At 41.8% G+C, this 20,615-nt stretch overlaps 1 protein-coding gene and 1 long non-coding RNA gene across 7 annotated transcripts; one reads left to right on the forward strand and one right to left on the reverse strand.

Moving 5' to 3' along the window:
- Positions 1-728: 728 nt before the first annotated feature.
- Positions 729-18,697, forward strand: LOC111252656 (uncharacterized). Of its 6 annotated transcripts, none has more exons than XM_086993382.1 (10): positions 729-2,029; positions 3,966-4,074; positions 7,349-7,486; positions 7,888-8,102; positions 8,327-8,561; positions 12,093-12,554; positions 12,687-12,938; positions 13,713-13,865; positions 14,225-14,407; positions 14,866-18,697. In XM_086993382.1, the coding sequence occupies exons 1-10, from the start codon at positions 1,947-1,949 to the stop codon at positions 14,998-15,000; spliced, it is 1,965 nt and encodes a 654-aa protein (XP_086849508.1). In that variant the 5' UTR covers positions 729-1,946; the 3' UTR covers positions 15,001-18,697. The 6 variants fall into 6 exon arrangements, with proteins under 6 accessions (XP_086849508.1, XP_022666626.1, XP_022666628.1 ...); XM_022810893.2 differs by lacking the exon at positions 3,966-4,074 and adding an exon at positions 2,617-2,779 and having other exon boundaries at positions 733-2,029; XM_086993384.1 differs by lacking the exon at positions 3,966-4,074 and adding an exon at positions 2,617-2,779 and having other exon boundaries at positions 733-1,696.
- Positions 9,977-16,110, reverse strand: LOC147755051 (uncharacterized). The gene is made up of 2 exons (XR_015330502.1): positions 16,027-16,110; positions 9,977-13,912 (listed from the first exon to the last, which is right to left on the reverse strand). It is a non-coding gene; the product is annotated as an uncharacterized LOC147755051 (long non-coding RNA).
- Positions 18,698-20,615: the final 1,918 nt, after the last annotated feature.

A 20,615-nucleotide genomic window follows, 5' to 3' on the forward strand; every position in this document is an offset into this window, starting at 1 on the left:
CATTAGTAAGTGGCCCTTTGATATCAGATTCCATTTTCATAGTACACAATACGGAAGTTGGTTTCTGAACGTTAAGCCCTACACAATCAGATGAAACCTCACCAGTTCCAGAATCCTCTGATCGAGTGACAAACGACTCAGTTATTATAGTTGAGTTTTGTCGACGTTTCGATAAGCTACCTGCTGTACGCCACAGTAACGTGTCACCGCAAAATGACGGTGGAACAAATTATTGTCTATTTTAGACCGCAAGCCGGTCGAACAGGATATCAATGTGTTTGTTATGTCGGTCCCGTTTGTTAAATAACGTCGATATTTGTCGTCTGATCTAACGTAGACAGAAGTAGCTTGCTCAACAGTAAAGAAAACAATATCTGTTGGGTTTTTTTTTTTCCTAGATGAATTGCTTCCGTTTCGGTTGATACGCCCTTTTAGTTTGTACGCTGCCTGAGCATTATGCGTTTTTGTCCAAACGTTGATTTCACGCAGAGAATTTCATAAGCTCTATTTAAGCTAAGTAAGTAACGTGCGATCCTTCTCTCCCTTTATAGACCAGATGAATGGATGCCATGGAGCGCCCAGTTTCTAGCTCGACTCTAGTTAGCTCACGCTCCAGGTTGACTCCTGTCCCTATCCGTTCGCATAAGCCGTGCTCTTCGTTGGGTGTTCGTTCGCTAGCGCTTTGGGTACGGGAGGTGAGCACCAGCGCCCCCAGGTGGGTAAACGGGAAAGCCGCAGCGCGAATGAAAGCAATGAAAAGCCGGTGTCCATCGTCCAACCGTAGGCTCTGTGGCTATGCTTGTGTGTCGCTGTCGCAGCCCCTGCCCTGCCTGCCTATCTATGAGCGGTAACGACAAGCCAAAGCAGCAAACCCAACTGCCGCCGCTGGTGCGGCGTTTGTCTGTTTATCTCTCCTGCAACCGTCCATCTCGGGCGCTTTCGCAGCGTTCCCTCCGTGTGCTAAGGCCGCCATCGCCTCAAGCGAAGAACACAAGACTGCTTCTACTTGCTGCTCCTGGTGCTACTGTGAGAACGACGATACGACGGCTAAGCGACCGGACCACTATTCGGCTGGCCGTTGTCGTTCCTTGTGGCTGGAGCTGGTGGGGGACGTGTATCGAACGTGCTGCGACCATTCGGCAGCTCGACGGATGGTGAAATGTTGTTGTTGTCTTGCTCAAATGCCCTTATAACATTTAGCTGAATGTGCTGGAGGCAAGCGGGCAGAACGACTCTTTTCAGTGCGGCTTTTGCGTGAGTTCGAACGGCGTACACTCGAAGCAAACGCAGTCGATATGCTCCCCCTGACGGATAACGCTAAAGGCAGATTTCCCAACAAATGTTGTTCAGTTCTGTAAGAGGGAAACGGTATTGACACATGCGTGCATGATATCTGTTGGTGGCAGTGTGTTTGAGGAATCGCAAATCACTTCCAATAATCTAAGCCGGAGATAACGCCAGACTGTGTAGAAACTCAGCCAACGACCTGTGAAGGCTGCTCTGCCGAACGCAAAAGAAAAACAGGCTGTTAGAGTGAGGCACCGGCTTCGCAAAAAAGGGTTGTTTCTTTTTCTAGGCGGTGCGATCTGCAGGACTTTTGTGTGGTCTGTCGCCTGCTCTGCAGGAGCTGAACGTGGGACGATCGTGAGAAGCGTCGTGCGCCCTAACTTAATGGAAGACATCGCCCTTATTCGACGTTAGTCCTTACTTTGTCCACTTTTTGGTGTTCGATTGCCTATCGACACATTAATAATAACAACAGTACTAATAATTTTACTGCCGTAGCGAAACGGTGTGCGACGTAGCCACATAGAGCTTCGACCAGCTTAACGATGGTGACGGTTATGGTGGACGCCCCCTATATAAATTGCCGCAGTCTTAAATAGTGACAACGACTTATTTGTCAGGGCAATCACTGTGATTACGATGTCATTGAACGCTATACAATGCACTTTGGGTGTGCCTCTCTGATATATAGGATAAGTTTTTCGGGCGTACGTAGAGGCGGGGGCAGCCTCCTGAAATTGAGGTACGTTCAGATTTTTACAAACCGTATGTATTTTCTGACATATAGGAAACATGCATCGTTCATGATAGTGTACCAAGTGTTGTTGATACGTTGTGTATATATAGTTTATTGGTTATTTTGCTTTGAACATAAGCGCTTTTCAAATAGACACAAAAAGTGTTCCATGGGGCTGCGGACTACAGACCGTTCAACGACATTTTGCACTTAACAAACTGATCTTACCGAGTATCCTATTTATCCTTAAAATGCTAGGACCTATAAAGAAATCGGAAGTCGATGAGTTTGCTTGATTGAGTATGAGATGGTACCAGAACAGCGTCTGATATTCTTATTACAACGCTAGATAACTAATTATCATCAGTCAAAATTACATAGTATAATACGGTACGTTAGTGTTTGTTATTACTGCCTCTGTAACGTCATTGCCCTTTGCAATCTACCAGATGCGAAGTACGAAAACAGATGACAGCTAATGCTTAATAAGATCTTCTATCGTTATGAGAAATTTCGACGTTTTCCGACTAGCTTTTTCTGCTATGAATTGTTTCACTATAATAATTTTCAAGCATTACTTTTACAAACGAAAGCGCGCCGGCAGAACGTATCGGAATCATACTGCCATTGACTGCGTCCAGACTCGCTCAACATGAGTGAGCATCGGCATCATGGATTGCGCGCTAAAAGCAAAATCAAAAGCTCATCTAGAAAAGACGATTCGAGATGATCGTATACGAAGTCACCCGAACACCTGTACGTAATTTTGAAGTCCTAACTCTATTTTGTCAAACAACCGCTTATCAAGACGTAACGTTCCCAATGATTGGTAAGGGGAAGCTTGATTATACCACTGTAGGTAATCGTTCTGTTCTATCATCGTGCATGCCCGTATAAAACGTTCTAGTCACCTGCACTTTTTTATAGCATCAAGCAATCTTGGTCAGCCTCAGAATGGGTGCTATTCCCTTCCAGAAAAAAACTAGAGATCTAAATTAACATAAATTTATTATTTTCCAAGCCTCACTGCGTATCTTATCAAAATAGAAGGCAAAAAATTCTACGCGTGATATGTAATCATTTATTTACAACAGATCAACAACGTATAGCAATGATTCTTGTTCTATGTCAAATAGCTTCGATCACCACCGAGCGACCACGTTAGAAACAATAAAGTTTCTCGCCTGTGTTTGCAATGTTTTTCATGTCATAACATGTTTTATCTTCACTTACTAAATTGTGAATTATTTGGAAACCAGCTTCCAATAAACTACGCTAAGAATATGAAGGACTTTTTAAGAAAATCACTCATACGGTCTCTTCTGTTCGCAGTAGAACGAAAAGTAAAGCCCTAACCATCGAATCGGCATGCTACGTATCTACTCTACCTTCTGAGAGGATTTGAAACGGTTACTGTCGAGTTAGGGGAAGGGACCCATTTCTAAGGACCATGCCATGCAGATTCGTGAGAGCCACCGTATCGGGAAAAAGTTCTCATACCCATGAGTATTGAGCAATTTAAAAATGTAACTATTGGTCCACTGGAAACCAATATCCATATAATTAGTTTTCTTGTTCCCTATCCATCGCCTTTGTAGACAGAAGTCGATGCGTAACGAAACATGCCCGTGTCTTTTGTGCATATGGGGTTATGTAGCTTTTTGGTTTTCCATAGTGATGAAATGGATAACACGTAATATTTGGGGGAAACAGTCCAACATTTACGTATTCGAACAGAGTGCCAGCGCAAACAGCGATCATGACTGTCGGAAGCACGGAACAGATGGTCGACAGTGATGTTTTATTGAGAAATCGACGCGCCATCTCCGCTATCAGCGTGTACCGTTTGTGTACTTCCTGTTTAATTTAGTAGACGATGTCCGATGATTACAACGATGCCTGCAGACGGCACTTCACTAAGGACCATTTTCTTTGCTGTTAGGCAGAAGCAGCTGTGGCAAAAAAACATTGTTCCAATATCTGCAGCGCGAGCGGGTGTTCAATGTGGCCCATTATCACCGTCGGTCAGCACTAGCCCATTTATGATCATAGTGAGTAAATAACACAGAACGCGATAACGTTTAGCAGCAACGAAACGGGAAGTGAGAAAAAGCCTATTTGATTGCTTAGAAACATGGTCAGTAAAGCTCGCATAGAAAGTTTCCGTCTTCGGAAAAGGAGCACCTATTAAAAACGGGAGAATCATGGTAACAATAATGACGCTAGCCCGGACCAAGCAAAACAGCAACTTGAAAATTACTGAATCGCTATAGCTTTATCAATGTGCTAATGCGTTCTTATAACAAATTCAGTATTGCGAATATACACTGTAGATGTGGGTATCTAATCAAAGGAACATCGATCGCTAGTTCTATTTGTCCTCCTATTTGTGAGCCGATTCCACCTCACACGGAGATCGGATGATCATCTTCATGATCAATCACTGCTTTGCGTTTGCCATTGCATATACGATGTCAGCAGCAATGTGTATACCTAACCTAACCTAACCTAACCTAACAAATGAAAGCTAAAGATACAAACCATCAACGCCTCTAGTTAAATGGACATTTGGATTGAATTTGATTGGTTTATCTGCAATAACGTGCATCGTTCCCCAAAATTCCCCAGACGGTTAATTTAGGGAAGCAAAATCATGGTTACTAGAATCAAACGGGAGTCGTTCTTACTAGCTGGATTATTGTTGTTTTAAACATGCACATAAACAACATGGCGTCGCCAATGGGGTGCCTCCTGTGCGCTCTGTTGTTTCGCCAATTTTGACTCCCGACGATGGCCGTACTTTTCCAACTGCACTAATAGGTGTTACGATTGACGTCTCGGCAAGCTTGACGCGAACGCACAATTAAGCGGGAAGGGAGCTGTAGCGCTTTCAGTGTATCCCTATTGATGCTGGCTAAGGATACATTCATTTGGTTCAGCTGAGGAAAGCGGCAGGGGCTTTGCGCAGGGAAGCCTCAATATCGTTGAGACACACGACGCCATGCGTCATAGCCATCATACGAACGTAGCTTTAAGGCTATCTACCGTAATGTCATGTAGCGCATTGCCATATCTGTCTTTGCCGACATACTCTGAGCTGCAATGATGGTTGTTTAGGACACCTGCGCTAACATCTAACGCGAGTACAATACTTCTAAGTACGGGATAATGTCGAGATAATTTTAGACAGAGAACTTTCTCTGCTCTTGCTATAGTTTGAACGCATTATTGAAGAAGATATTGTTGGTTTCTAGCAGCCAGCTGTGTACTCTAGTTGTCGTAGCTGGTTTATTACTACGTCAATGTATGGGAAATTTTATGTTGAGAGAACTAGTAGTAGTGCCTTCAAGCTATAGGAAAAGCTATGTTCGACCATTAGACGCTAGTTAATTCTGCCTAAGTAACTTCTTCTGTCGTATGTGGGTCGGCGCAAAAACTACTAGATATATTTTTCTGTCCGAGATACCAATATCAACTAGAAAACATCGCCTATACATAGAAGCGAGAAAGAGACGTAGCAACGTTTCCTCTTCCTACTCAGACGATGTTAGGAACAATGAATCGACTATATCTCGGTCGTTAAACGACTCAGTATTTGAGTGAACCGATTAAAGTATCCCAGTTACCAATAGAATCATCTGCCGAATTTGTCGCTATACACTGTAGTGGCATTTCGGCTTTCTACGTTAACTTACAAGTTTCAATCGTTTGCACATACTCTTGGAAAATATTTGATACAATATGGCCTGTACACAGCTTATAGAATCTGATCAAAGCGGTAAATGCTGCTGCGGAAAACGAGCTAATAGCATCTGTATTTGGACTAATATCATGTAACGACTGGACGGTGGTTGGTCACCTCGGGGGCTTCGAATCAGGTTCAGGCTGTAGTTTCTGTGAATTAGATACACGTGTATTCTGTCTGACGTTAGATCTGATCTATTTAAGTGGGTCCGCCTTGCATATTTTTCACTTTACGTTTCATTAATATTTTGCATGAGTCTGCCGTGTGGTATGAAATAATGTTTAGCGATAGAAGCGCGCAAACAAACGAATCGTATTTAGCCTATAAGACGAAACAAACGTCGCGTGCAACATACTTCAATTTATTCTACTTACTTACCCCTGCACAGGAAGAAGATACTGAAAGATAGTAGACCACTCCCAAACCCATCCCACGCAGTCAAGTGTTAGTAGTCCGCCAACTTGAATCATCGTTACTGATAGGCACGTGTCACTGAGGTCATTCCAGATAGCGCTCGATAAACCACGTTCAGCAACATATTGCCTTATAATAAACGAACTTTTTGTTGTGCGTCTGCTTTTAAACAGAGCACAGCCACAACAACACACTCTATATAAGGAACCTACTATAACACACTGTAAACATATGGCAGGCCGAAGGCGTGAAATAGATAAACTCAATGAGCTTCTTTCCTATGACAGGCACAGACACATTGAACCATATGGATATGGAAATACAGTGATACGGGTGGGCTAACGAATGAATGTAAACGTCTATTTGTGGCCAGCCGTCTATTTACGCCCCAGAAAACTTAACAAAGTTTTCTGGGGCGTAAATAAACGGAATAACAAAACAGAACAACCATTGACAACGTAACCGTTAGATATCAACTGAATCGGCAATACCGCACTGGGCTATGTCAGACCCGTATTTTAGGAGCTTGACGATTCGAGGAGTAATTAGAGTAACTTTATATACACTTTGATATCAAGTTTAACCATTTTCAAGTAAGCGATCAATTAGATTTCGCGCGAATGATCGGGTGATCTATAGGACAACTAATAGAAGAAAGCTTTTTTCGATGGAACATTTCGGACTCGACATCTCTCGGGGGGGGGGGGGGGGGGGGGGGGGGCCAGTGTTTTTTAAGTGTGTTTAAGTTACTGACAGCACGCAACGCGACGCTTTTCTAGGAAAAGCCACAGTTTGATTGAAATTGGCAAATACGGAGTTTTTTTTTCTTTTGAGAAACGGCTTGTGAGACCGAGAGAAAGAGAAAATAACATAACTGGATGTTTTCTAGACCATTTCCAATCCTAGCTAATCAAGTACCTTTCTGGATTTTTGGGCTGAAGCGTTTTTGCAAATTTTATTGCATTGTATTCCTAAATCTTATAGGTATGCTACTGTTAACGGTTGCTAGTTCCGATATTTTTAATAGTACCTGCAAATACCGGTTTGGTTACATGATTTTGTTAAAATACATCTATTTTCTAAAAGTGGTATAAATAGCCAAACCGAAAATTTAATCCAAACGACGATATTTCCTATTAAAATCAGTCGCTTTGTCTATCGCGCAGTTCCTTCATGAGCTGTCTGCTCGTTGCAGCTTCGAAGTTGCGGCAACTTCTACAACTAGAATCCACGAGATGAGCACGAAAACTTCAACAGCGACATCATCGTCGTCGTCGTCGTCGTCATCCGACATCTCGAAAAAGGTATCCGCAAGTATAATCTTACTATGTCCATTCTCCTCACGAACAGGCCTAGCTGGAAAATTGCATTTACATTCCTTTGGGCACTCCTAAAGTGTCCCGTTAAGGTCCCAACAGTACCTTCCAATCCCCATTACTATACCAATTTTCAGCTGGACGTTTGGTTCGTCCTGCGATGCATAGCATACTGAGCATTCATTTCGCGCGCGATGAAAACCGTTGGCACTGTCGAAGGAACTTGAAAGTCGTTTAACTTTATGAACAGACTTTGCTATGTATTGTACAGGCACTCGCTGCATTGATTTCACACAGATTCTAGCGTTCCAACATCTTGCCTTATAATTAGCTGGGCAAAAAACGCTTATTACATCGTACTTTTTTAACGCTTCGTCCGTCGACGGCAGGTTCACTCGTACTTTGCCTCGCTATCTTGTGCGTCCGCTCGAATATTGGACGACGTCAGAAGTATCTCGACTGCGCACTCGCGCAGGCAGAATCATACATTTAATTCAAAGACGAACTCAGCTAAAACGTCGCCTGGAGGCTGGGAGTCACTTAGCGAAAAAGAACGTGCCGACCTCGTCATTGAAAGCCTGGTACCCGAAGATCTCGAACAAAAGTAAAGTGTTCAGTTGGAAATTAGTGCAATTTAATTTATTTTAATTGCAATTCAAATATTTTACCGTACTAAGTAGAGGTCGGATCACTTGTTTAGGGTGTAAGATATATTCTTTCGTGTGTTTTTTACTATGTATAACAACATTATAGTTGTTAGAAGCCATTTCATGACGGCGTACGTTATACTTACATTGTCTGCAATATTTGTTTTCGTCATTAAATTAGGTATCGCTCTCTGACGGGAGACAGCGACACGGATACCGGGAGCTTGGCTTGGTCTGGAAGCCCTCTGGGACCTTTGACTAGTTTTGTCGATCCTTCGCAAACTTTTCCTCTCATCGAAATTAACACTGGTCCTCCGTTAGCTTCAGTGGTGACCGTAGGGGACACTCTCGCTCCCGACACTCGAGGACGGAGTATTGTCATGGAAGAGGATATCAACGGCCAGAAAGTGCCAATTGTAAGTAAATCTCGCAAGTTGCTCTATCTATACAAAATTGCTGGGGGTTATACCCCGGGGTAGTTGCTTACCCTTGTCTATAACTAGAAGCCAATTTCTCTACTTCCATTACTTGTCTCTAGTCTATCAATAATATACTATAATTCTGGCGTCTATGCAAGCTACTTTTGTGTGAGTCAACCAGTCCTCCATATTATGAAACCTCGACCTCAGTGATGACCATTGACTATTTTTTTTTTTTGATTCTATGATACTTAAAAACTGTCTCGTAATTTTAGTTCTTTATGATGCTAAACCTCAAGTTAGCGTTCGTTGCAAATGTACTACTATTATTTTACTAGATTGATCATGTTGCCTCGAACTGGTGCGGAATTGGAGTATGAAAGTACCGTTGTACCCATGTATCTTTGCGTACGGTTACGTATCCAAGGTATCTAGGAGCTCCATATTTAGCAGCAGCGCCGTAATAAACACTAGGAGGCAATATTTCTGCAACGTCCTGTAGTTGTCTGAAGTAATGCATGATGACGCCTTGTGTACCGGACGAAAAACAGAAATGTCTACGGGACACCTGTAACCATATGCGTAACAGGGTTTATAGACGGCTTCTTGGCGTAACTGCCCGATAACGTACTATAGCTTCAAAAGCATCCGATATAATATAGTCCCGCTGGGTTGATTCATTTACTGAAACACGTAATGGACCCAACTGTTTTTCCAGTATCAACCGATTGTAGGTTAACAACATTTATTCTGATGCGGAGTGCAGCGGTGGTGCCCTTTTTAGGCATTTCAACGTATCGTTGGTATGCTTTCTGCATAGATGCTTAGTGACAGAAAGCATTTTTGTATGCTGATTTAAGTATGGCCCTGGTTAGCGAAGTTTATAATCACCAGGTTGACGGTAGAGGGCCTAGGTAAAGGGAGCACCTACGACGCAAGGGTAGAAGGGTAATTACAGCCATGACGGCGATGTATCACTTTCGGCGTTACGACTTCAGATGAGCTGTTGACCAGACTCTGTCTGGCCCCAAAAGCAGATCACAATTTCTATATGTGGTAGGCTCTCTACAAGCGACATGCGTTCTGTCGTAATGTTTTATATTTGGGCCGGGCTTCATTATTTAGTGGCTGTCTAAAACAACAGCTTGATTTGCTTTTCTAATGATTTTGTTATTTCGCGATTGCGAACAGCTTGCTGACCTGAACAGGTTCGGTAAAAACGACTCTGGCGCCTAGCGACCCTATATGCGTACAGTAAAGCGACATCCTCTCTAGGGAATATCCGCCAATGTCAGAAGCGAGTATCATTGACGTCTTGTCTTATTCGATAACCCGTCACATAACGGACGGTCCTATGTTTTGATTTGATGTTGTCATCGTTTTGCCGATGCCGAACACAAGAAAACATTAGATCATATTTGTCACCTGACGGCTTTATTTTTACGTATCCTGACGTACCTATAGGTTAGGATCAACGAGAGCATTATTGGCACACTTACTATACCACCGCAGTATCCAAGAAGGCCATTGACGTCGCGTTACAAAAAATTCTGATGGTTGTCAAGCGCTATTTTAAACGGGCTACGATCAGTATTAATCATTTGTGTAAGTGTTTTAAGCTGGAAGCTTTCTAGTTAAGATTTATTCAGATTGAGCCTATATGCATGGACACTTACGTTTGAAAAAAAAGTTGAAGCTATCCATTCGCCTTCTGTTAATTATAGATATAGAGTCATCAGATTGTATATCCTCTGCAATGCCTAATGATGGTGCACTGTTCTATCTAGTATCCATTTCGCTTATTCAACACTTGAAAGCCTCGTTTCATGTTCTATTTGCTTGGTAGCGACCATAACAATTTCTAAATCTCGTTTTGTTCTCTATATAGGTCGCCATGAGAATTGGGTCAATCGCATCCAAAGCTTAGGAATACAAAATATTGAAATGGCTCGTTCTATATATGCATATATAGCACGCCTGGATATATGTATGTAGCTTAGCTTACGGGACGCGATCGACGAACGTTTTTGTTTTGAGTTAGTGATTTCGATCTAAGCATGCCGACTTCGATATTAGAGGTCGCTGGAATATTCTTACATTTAATCTACCCTTGGATGTGGTCATATACGAAACGGAGTTTCACAACACACGATGACTATGTTTTACTTCGGGCAAAGGCGTTCCTCGATCCCGTTGACTTTGGCGTATCTATTTGTCGCGAGTGGTAATGATCCATGGTATACCTCGTCTGGTAACGGGTAACGTTGTCGCCAGCCATTGTTGATGTCGGTGCGCAACGCATCGCCGACGAGCGCCCGCTGAAGTGACACGACAAATGCCACTTGTCGATACGTCCGTCCATGAGCCCTCCTATGTATATATGAGGGCTGACTGAGAAGTGCCCAGAAGAAGTGTTACCGTCTTCTGCCCAGGCCGATTATTTTCTTTCAAAGCCGTTATTGTAGTTATGGTTACTAGTATTAAACAGTCCGGCTGCTGCTTGTTGCCTTCCTATTGCAAAGGGCGACCAATAAGGCGTCTCATAGTCCATCACATTCAGCTTCAGTGGACACCGACTCGGGAGCATCCAACAGCGTTGACAGCAGTCAATAGATGAGAATTATGAATGGTGCTATTGTTCTTAATAAAGATAGGATGATGATCAAGCCGACTAAATGATTCCAGTGGCAGCCACTGCGTGGTATAGCTGCCATCGTAATCGTACGAGTCAAGCTAGGGCTGGTTTGAAAAAGGTTTATATATACGCCCCCAGTATGCTTGTATTAGGTAACTAACTCATGCACACCTCAAGTCACCTCAAAAGGCTTCGTACTTCTACGACTGAGCTGATTGATCCGTACTTGTCCTTCATTCTGCGTGACAGTTTGTTCTCCAATATGTATTCTAAATCAAAGCTAAATAATAGTTTGTATTGGAACGGTTAGCTCTGTGTTGCCAGACAACTGGCTTCTATTGCTCTCTTCAACAGAAGGCCCAAGCGTGCTTTATGCCCATCTGAAAATTTTAGCATTTTAGAAAAAATTGTTTTGTTTGTGCTGTTGCCCAAAACAAGCCAAAAACATCTACTCAAAATTAGCTTTTTAGAAAAGTTGGACGCGAATATACGTGCAGGCAATTAAGATCCCCTACAGATCAAAAACAATTTATCAACGATCAGTATATTTGTGAATATTTTAGCTTCGACCGATTATTACCTAGACACTTGCGGTACCGATTGCAATGACAACAGAAAGAACTAACTTTTAATTTCAAGTAGAGATAATGAATGATAAACATAGGTGAGGTTTCGACCTCGAAAGTAGATGTTTACAACCTCAGGTAGGATTGCTATAGGGGCAGTTGAAAAGTCCGTTCATGGGTAGTAATAGAAGTTTTTGCCTTACTGTATATCAGACGTATTTTAGCGGTCCGCTCCGGCACCAGAGAGATATTGTTCATATTGAGCTTCATTAGAAGTAGGCGTGTGTTTAAGACTGTTGATTCAATGTTTGCCATTCATTATTACAGACGTGGCGCGATGAGCACGCACAAGCGTTCAGTTGGTACAATCAGTCATGTGATCCAATCACGCCGAGTCGAGACGCCGCTGACTCCGCCAAGAACCGAGAATCCGCCCAGCTTCGTATTCCGCCACCGTTCGTTAACCTCTGTGGGGCGGAAGATGTGACAGCTTGCAATGCTCTGAAAAGTATAATTGGCGACCATCAACCACCATTAGCACGTTTGTCCACTAGCGTTTCAGGAACGCTCGATTCAGGTATCAGCAACGCCACTTCAGATGGAGGGGTGTTTGCGTCTGGAAATAGCGAAGTAAGTGCAGGTGGTGGAGATCGCGTATCGCGACGAAGCTCCCGTGCGTCTACACCCGAACGCAGAAAATCGCCGTTAATGCGGCCAAAGCAAGCTCCACCTCCGCCACCAGCAGCAGTAGCATATTCACAACCCAACAATCAGGACATCAACCACAAGGTATATAGGCAGGTGTTGATGCCTGCAGTTCAATATGTCCTTTTTTTTCTCGATCTTTGAAGCATCTTAGAAACAGAAACCTCAGTTATAGGTGTTAGTGGCTACACCTAATGTTTCGATTGCGAAATGCAGGAGACTCCAAAGGAGACTGGAGGGGATCGATTATGGTTAGGAGAGGTCTTAGCAAGTGGCGATTCTGCTGCCAGACAATTGTCCGGCCGCCGAGAGATGTCCGCCTCGAAGGAAAGTATCGCCAGCGCTCAGAGTAGCCACAATGAGCCGACGAACCAGGCCTTGACAGGGGGTTCTGCCTTCCTGCAACCGCCAAGATCATCTTCCGCGCAGCCAGCCACTGGAAAGAAGCGCCAAGCCCCCAAACCACCTGTGAGTAACATTATTTATAATTAGCTCTGTCTTATCAATTAACAGAGGCTATAGGACGACACGCTGACGACTGAGCCATAAAAACTATGCTTTTACGTTCATATATGGATCAAACACTGGTGAGTATGGAGTTAGCGCATCATCGGGATTTGCGCAATAAAAACGTTTTATAATTCTGCTGGCCTATACACACGTAAGCTTTTCCATAAGGTTACACATCCTCATCGTAGACTAATCAAGATCTATCAGTCTCAAATGCAATCTCCCGTACAATTTATGCTAATGTATCAGTTCAGTGAGCGGTAAAAACGGAAAAGGGGTCGCAACAAATATTAACTATTGTTTTTAAACTTTTTTTATTAGATGATCGTTGTCGAAATCAAAGTTTGACATCTTCTGTGTTATTTATATATGTCTATATGTAACAAAAAATGAAATCACACTGAACGTAGGCCTCTCCTGCACAGCTAATTTTCCAGAAGTTCCAGTTACTGTACAGGACCACAATGTATATGAAAGATTCATTGTGAATCGTGTCGTACCATGTGAAGGGCCTCCTCTGATAGGGAAACATAATAGAAGCACAGGTTCTAAAAGGTTAAGAATCTGTTCATATCTGCTGCTAAGAAAAGCTGTATTAAAGTACCGCGAGTAACAGAACATATTTTCTCTTGATTGGGCGTTAGAGAATGGGTGTGTGTGTTGCTGTTCTGTGTATGATCCGTATTTTTTGCTACACCTTAAAGAAAAACGAAATTTCACAATCTATTTCAGGTATCTCCTGTTGGCTCTGCTCCCGAACCTCCTGAACGTTCATCGACCCTTTCGCTGGCCTCAGTTGGATCCGCTGCATCCTTTGCATCTGCAAGCTCTAACCCACTATCTAATACCGGCAGAACTGGAGCCGGTGCAAAATGGCCCTCACAGGTAGTGGAGATGCTCCTTGTTCTTCACTTGCAGTTTACCTAGATGCACTACGGTGGAGTATAGCAAGTTTACGAATGTTATTGATTATTACCTGGCCATCGGTCGAAGTTAAACCAGCGCTCAGTTGATAACGTCAAATTCAGTTTTGCTTCAGCATGCTCGAAGCAAAACAAGAAAAAGCGTTCATTTTATAGTTTTATCGTTCAATAGTTTCTATATAGAGTGGTACAACACCTCGGCGTAAATAGATATGTTCCTCAAATCATTTCTAAGGTAACTGATTACCTTGAAAACGTGAAAACTGATGAAACGTATGGCCATAAAATGAGATTTTATATAACTGTATTACTTTTCGCAAGAATCAGACGGAGCGACCACGCAGTTCGTTTTGCCCATCGGCGGACCCCGATCAGCCGCATATACTGCCTGAGGCATTAGCTCCAGAAACTGCAAGGGGTACCCTAGAGGCTCGGGCGTCCCCTCTGCTACAACATTCTAACTCCGGCCTTCGGGCGAAGGTGCCGCCTCAACAACTCAAAAAGGTCAAGCATATGCAGTAATCAAGCCATAACGAGCCTGATTTCAACAGGCTTCTTTTTTTAACATCTTATACAAATTTGAGAACTTTCCACTCTGATCTGAGAAAATTCTGATTAAAATATGTCCGCGTAACCATCATATACTCTAGCACTTGCGACATGATCGTAAATATATGAACAATAAACGTGAGCCTCGTACGTCTATAGCGGGGGGAGAAATAAATGTGAAGCTTGAAGATTATATCTCTAGACTAAAAAGAGGAAACGTTTGATCTAAATGATGATGGAAATTCTTGGTTTCATGGCTTCATAGCAGTCAGAAGAGAAGGCCGTTGCTGAATTAGCAGTATCTATAATTAGTGTCAATTTTTTTTACCTTGCCCGCACATCTTGATATTAGAGCTATAACTGCCTTTTAATTTATAATATAAAGAAAATTATTATTCTGTTTTCCATTACAGGTCGTGCCTCCTGTCGCACCAAAGTTTGAGCCGTCTCGACTTGGCGTAAAAAGTTTGACGGAATCAATTATATCTACACCAGTCATTAACGACGATATACCAAAAACCGGTTTTGATTTCCTTGATAACTGGTAATCGATGCGAATAATGATAATAAAGCCTTAAAGATCTAATAATTAGGTTAGATAATCCAATCGAAGGACTCCGGTATATAAAGGAGATTGTAACACTATCCTGTTTCCTTTATCCAATGAATCTGTGGATAATTTTTTCCAATAATTTACCACCACGAATGCTACTATTCATTTGTGGAATGGCTGCAACATGGCCTCTTCACGAAATGGCCAGCAGAAATAATAATCAAACGCGTATCACCCCACGGCGAGTGCTAAACTCGTCGGAAGGACTCAATAAACAATATTGAAGCTTCTTATTAAATCTTCACTATAAACGTGCTCGACAGTGGGGTACTATATGAACAAGGTATGCCATTCTGAATACGGAGAGGCCTGCTATTTGGTTTTTTTTTTTATGTTTTGGCCAGTGAAAGACACGCGTTATTGAGACGTCGCGAATGATGGCGTTTACTGACGAAGTTACCACGAAAACATGTTGACACTGCGTATTATAGTTCAATAACACACGAATTAAATTGTTTTTTATTTCAAATTTGTATATATTACTAAAGGCTGAGTGCTGAGGACGTTTCTCTTTGCGGAGGGTAGACTATATAGCCTTGCAATGCCTACAACTCAGAAGTATCCGTTCTTATGGAAAATATATTTTGTTATTAAACTGCGAAAATAACATTCTGAACAATGGCTTCGAAACATTCACGTTGAGTCGCACCCTCGAATAAATCTACGGGGCTTGCCGAAACAAATCTGAATTAATATAGCTATTTCCGTCCACCCGCTCGGTATCCGGGAAGTTCATAAACTCACACATTTTATCTGGATTTTTTTTTGGCAATTTTTGGACAATTTGCATTTACGTTTGGCTGGATCGAGTTTTTCTCATAAAAAAATCATTTTTCTCATAGCGGATGACAGTGAATGATGTCCAGATTTGGGGTCTTGATTGAGCCCAGATCGTAGCAAATGAAAATAGGCCAGTTTTCGTCGTGTCGAATCGAACTATTTTAGGAGGTTCGTACTATACCTGAATGAAAGCTGATTCGATTACGCCCAATGGTAGTACCTTGTTTCGTGTTCCACATAGAGTGACGTTAATAATTCGAATGCTGCAACGAATTGTTTCAAAAGACGTATAAGAAAGACCCTAAAGAATACGCTCAGATGTAATATATTCCATATTGTAATATGGCTTAACCATAAAGGCTTGAATAGCACTTGTGTTCTTGTTTGCCCTGTTATCGGATTTTTCAATGTCGGACAGGTAACACCGTTCCCTGACCTCAGCAGAATATAGTGATATTCTGGTGTGGACGGCCGCATCGCATTAGCTGCCCAACAGTAACGTGTGTCTGTTGAACAAATTTAACATGTGTGCATACGTTGATGTGCACATGGGGCTAAAAACACGTACCAGCGCCAGTGTACCTACTTTTGACAGTGTCCCATCGACTGACCATGGGGAAATAACGTTATCTAGGTTCGGCGTCCCAATACCCAGCTAGTGGGCGCTACCCATTATGTGTCACGATTAGACGCTGTGTTCATAATGCGACATAGCGGTATCGTCATCGTTGAAGGCTGTCATTAGTTCGAGCCCAAGGGAAACGTTTACTCTGCCCGCTTGTGTTTCACAATGAGACTTTATTCAAACTAGTTTGATTACGCTATCCTACACAGATGCTCATTCAGTTATTAAGAAATCAATCACTTAGGTATATTGGCATACGTAACATACCGGCCTGTAAGTTTAGCACTGTGGAAATCATGTCGCGGGTTTTTCAAAACCGTGGAAGTGTCGCTTGTGTGAGCTCATAGTAACTATTAACTTTCAGTAACTGTGCTTCTGGGTTTCGTTTGAATTAGAAAAACGGTGTTTTTTTTCTTTAACACGATGTCTCAGTGAGAAGTGTGAAGGCTGGGAAATGAATAACATTTGCATTCCATCGGTCGTTGCTTCACTTATTCTATCGCAGTCCATTTCGTCTTATTCTAATTCACAATGGGTCCGTCCCATTGATTCGTTGTCGAAATGAAGAAGATCTTTAGCATGCATCTTTGTGTATGTACGTGTAGGTGTGCATGTGTACGTGTATGTGTACCCTATATCTAACCGACCTACAGTTAATCTCCAATTTAGGTTCAGCTCAATTTTGTAATTGTAAGAACACGATTGCAATCATATTATACAACTATATTTCGTTATTACTTCACACCTGCCTATTTAACGGCTCCACATTTTAAAATACTACCTTATTATTTACGTTCCAACATGACTAACGCTTCATATGTTAGAACAGGTTATTGTTTAATCTTCGACCGTTCATTCATCCATCGGTATTGAAATGACCGCACGGTCACGGCGATGGTCTCCTCGTTGTGTGAACGCATAAGCTGGATGTCATCTAGACATAGGGACGTTTCTGAAGCTCACTCGGAACAAAAAAGATTTGCTTTTTTCATCAAAACGTGTCCCTGAAAGCTTAACTATTACCGTATATAAATAAACACCACTTTGTTCATGCCTGCGACGCCGTTAGAGGGGCATTGCTATAAAGAGGACATTGCCATATCGGAGGAAAAAAGTTTTACGCTTAGTTCAGGTGTCTGCTTTTTAATAGCTTCCGTCCTGGCAACTTCAAACATAGTTTTGTAGACTGTTTTAGCATGGAAACTTCGGTCATGGGCTGTACTCACAAACGATTTCAAAATGGGCCAACTAATTGTGATAAAAGCGTCATGTACGCATGACATGACTTACAAAGAATAATCAGCCAATACGTAGCTGAAGACCGTCTGACGCTGCCGTCTAACAACGCACGGCTGTGTCAATCTGATAGAAACAGCGACGGACGGTGGGTATTTACAAGTTTCATAGTTCATCGAGCGAGGCCACCGATACTTGGGGTTAGAACAGAACTAAATCCTAGCCGCAGTCAGCGACACCACAGCCAGTGTCATAAATAACAAAGGCCATCATAATCCGCCACAATGATCAATGTGTGCAAATAAGTAGGAATTTACCTTAAAAAACTTTCATAGAAATAGATATTTTTTTAATAGATATGTAACGATATCTAGCAGCAACTAGATTACCATCACCACAGCAGCGGAAGGCTGGTTCCTTGTAAACGTCGATTTGATTTGAGCTGACAAAACTCAGATGAGAGCAAACCCTGAAGAAGAAGAGGGCAAAAGTACCTCTAACCAACAGGGCTGAACTTCTGGTTGCTGGTATTATGCTTGCATCCATCCTAAATTGATGAGCATATGTTATACGACAACGTAATGATAAGTTGTATATTTAAAGAAGAATCTGTAGGATATGGGGCGGCTTTGTTGGATGTTACTTATAGACATTAGCATGTCGACAATTCGGACAACAAAGCCAGCGGCCTATTACAGTTGAGTTGTATTATGATATTTACAATACATACCATAGCAACTTGGATTGTATTAGAGTGAAGCTATCAAGAAGAATAGGTAACCCCATTTAATAAATGAAGTTGTGCGGATTTCACTTCGACGATCTCAGCCAACAAAACGCCGCCGCTTTTTTAGTTGGTCAACTATGTCATTAATAATATTCTAGCCCCTATTCGTAGCTTAACTGCCGACTGAAGAATTTTATAAGTTAGAAATTACTTCTATGATGAATACAATTGACAATGAATAATATATTATATTTTTACACAAAACGTTTGGTATGTCTTCACTTTTCCCTTCATCTGATGCTCAGATAATCTTTGCATCTTACTATACACGAAAATAATCATCAGTCGGTCTTCTCGAAATCACGGTTCAGTTCCAACTCAGGTTTATTGAGTGAACATATGTGATCGTTAGCTTTTTCCTATGATTCCCGAAAGAAAAACATAATAATATAATTTTGTAGTATGCATCGTTGGCGTCATACAGAGCATATGCACAGCCACCATATGAGAAATCATTGATCTTTTGTCAATAGTCTTCTTATTCCCGCCGTTCTGCTCGTTACGTAATTTATACATACTTGATACAATGTATGCTATCGTATTTGGGGCGTCAGTATATACTAAATTATGAAACAATTAAATTGCGATACGTCCAAAAAATGATAAGTCCATCTTTAAAAATTTTGCAAATTTTATTCGTGATGTCTGTACCCTAAAGCCCGTCAATCAATATCGCACGTGTGCGTGCACTGTCTACTACTACTACAACTACTACTACCGCACAATTTTGATGCATCGCAAGGCTATGTATTCAAAAATATATTGTTTACACTTTACCCTTGCAGCCGGCCAAGTTAGCTTGAAAATTGCTACTTAGCCTCGTCTTAACTTTCTTAGGCAACGATTGGACGACGCTCACGAGTCGTCGAAAGATTTTCGAACTATAGGCAGAATTATGTCGCATTATTTTCGGCCTTCTGTAAGCTTGCGACGGTTAGGCATCTCAGTACTAAGGGATCTGTATACTGGTTTCCTCTTAATATTGAGTATTAGAAACCAATGCGTCATAGGATTCGCCTTCATCTCGACTTTGTAAAAACATGTGTCAGCAATCTCAAATTATGCGCGAAGCGATTTTTATTTTCTATTTTTAAAAATAATTTTTGCACCTTCACTATGCCGACGCTTCTTTCTATCTAGCTTCGATGAAATTCTTCTCGCGTGCGGTGCGTGCACGCCTATCGTGGTCAACGACGGATTTGTTTTTTACTGCTGTTGTTAATAGCAATTTTTACGAGTGGGCGCCTATTGATCACAGTCAAGGGCAATCCGCAACCGAATAGGGTCGTATTGCGACAATAGACACCATGTACGTATACGCCTGTGGATTATTATTAATACAGTATTGCTCTAATCATGACTCCTTTGTCCTATCGAGACAATAGCCCGTGTCAGAAACGCACTATCCGTCATTCGTAGCCAATAGTACGTTCAACGATGGTAGTAGCCCTGTTAGGTGATGTTTCTAATGTTACTGCACGTCGTTACTCATTAATGTGTACGTTTTATTTGAAACATATCTTTAAGGCATAAGGCATTAAATATACGCTAGGACGCCACGATTTTGAAGGCCGTAATATGCTATAGTAAAAATATCAGAAGACACCTTATTTTTCGCTCATAGCTCACAGGAAATACATGCAGGGTATTCAGAACTAAGGGGCAAAATTGATGCCGCTTGCGTAAAAGTCACATTTTCGCACAGAAAAAAAAACACACACAGAAAAAAAAAATCGTCCTCATGTGTATTTGGTGGGGTCGCGATCTTCAAATCAAGGCCAAGATCTCCAAACCACGTTGAAATGGCAAGTGTAGGTAGGATGATATACAGTTTAGGCCAAATATACTAAACGTGAAAAATCAGTTTATATTCTGGGCTCATAGTAGATGGCTCAAGCCAGAGCTTCGTAAAATTTAAGGGTTAAAAAAATTAAATAGATGATGAAAATGCAAGGAATTTTAAAGAAAACACTACCATTGAGACTTACATGAATATGCTCATCGGCAACTATTTCTGCATCAAACTATGGTCTTTTAGATTAATTTTTGATTCCTTCTAATCCAGTGTCTATTTTTTATCACCGGAAAACCTCGTTCGCTTTTCTTAGCAGCCGGAAGAAAA

Source organism: Varroa destructor, unplaced genomic scaffold (assembly GCF_002443255.2).
Source record: "Varroa destructor unplaced genomic scaffold, Vdes_3.0 BEIS01000006.1, whole genome shotgun sequence".
Classification (NCBI taxonomy): domain Eukaryota; kingdom Metazoa; phylum Arthropoda; class Arachnida; order Mesostigmata; family Varroidae; genus Varroa; species Varroa destructor.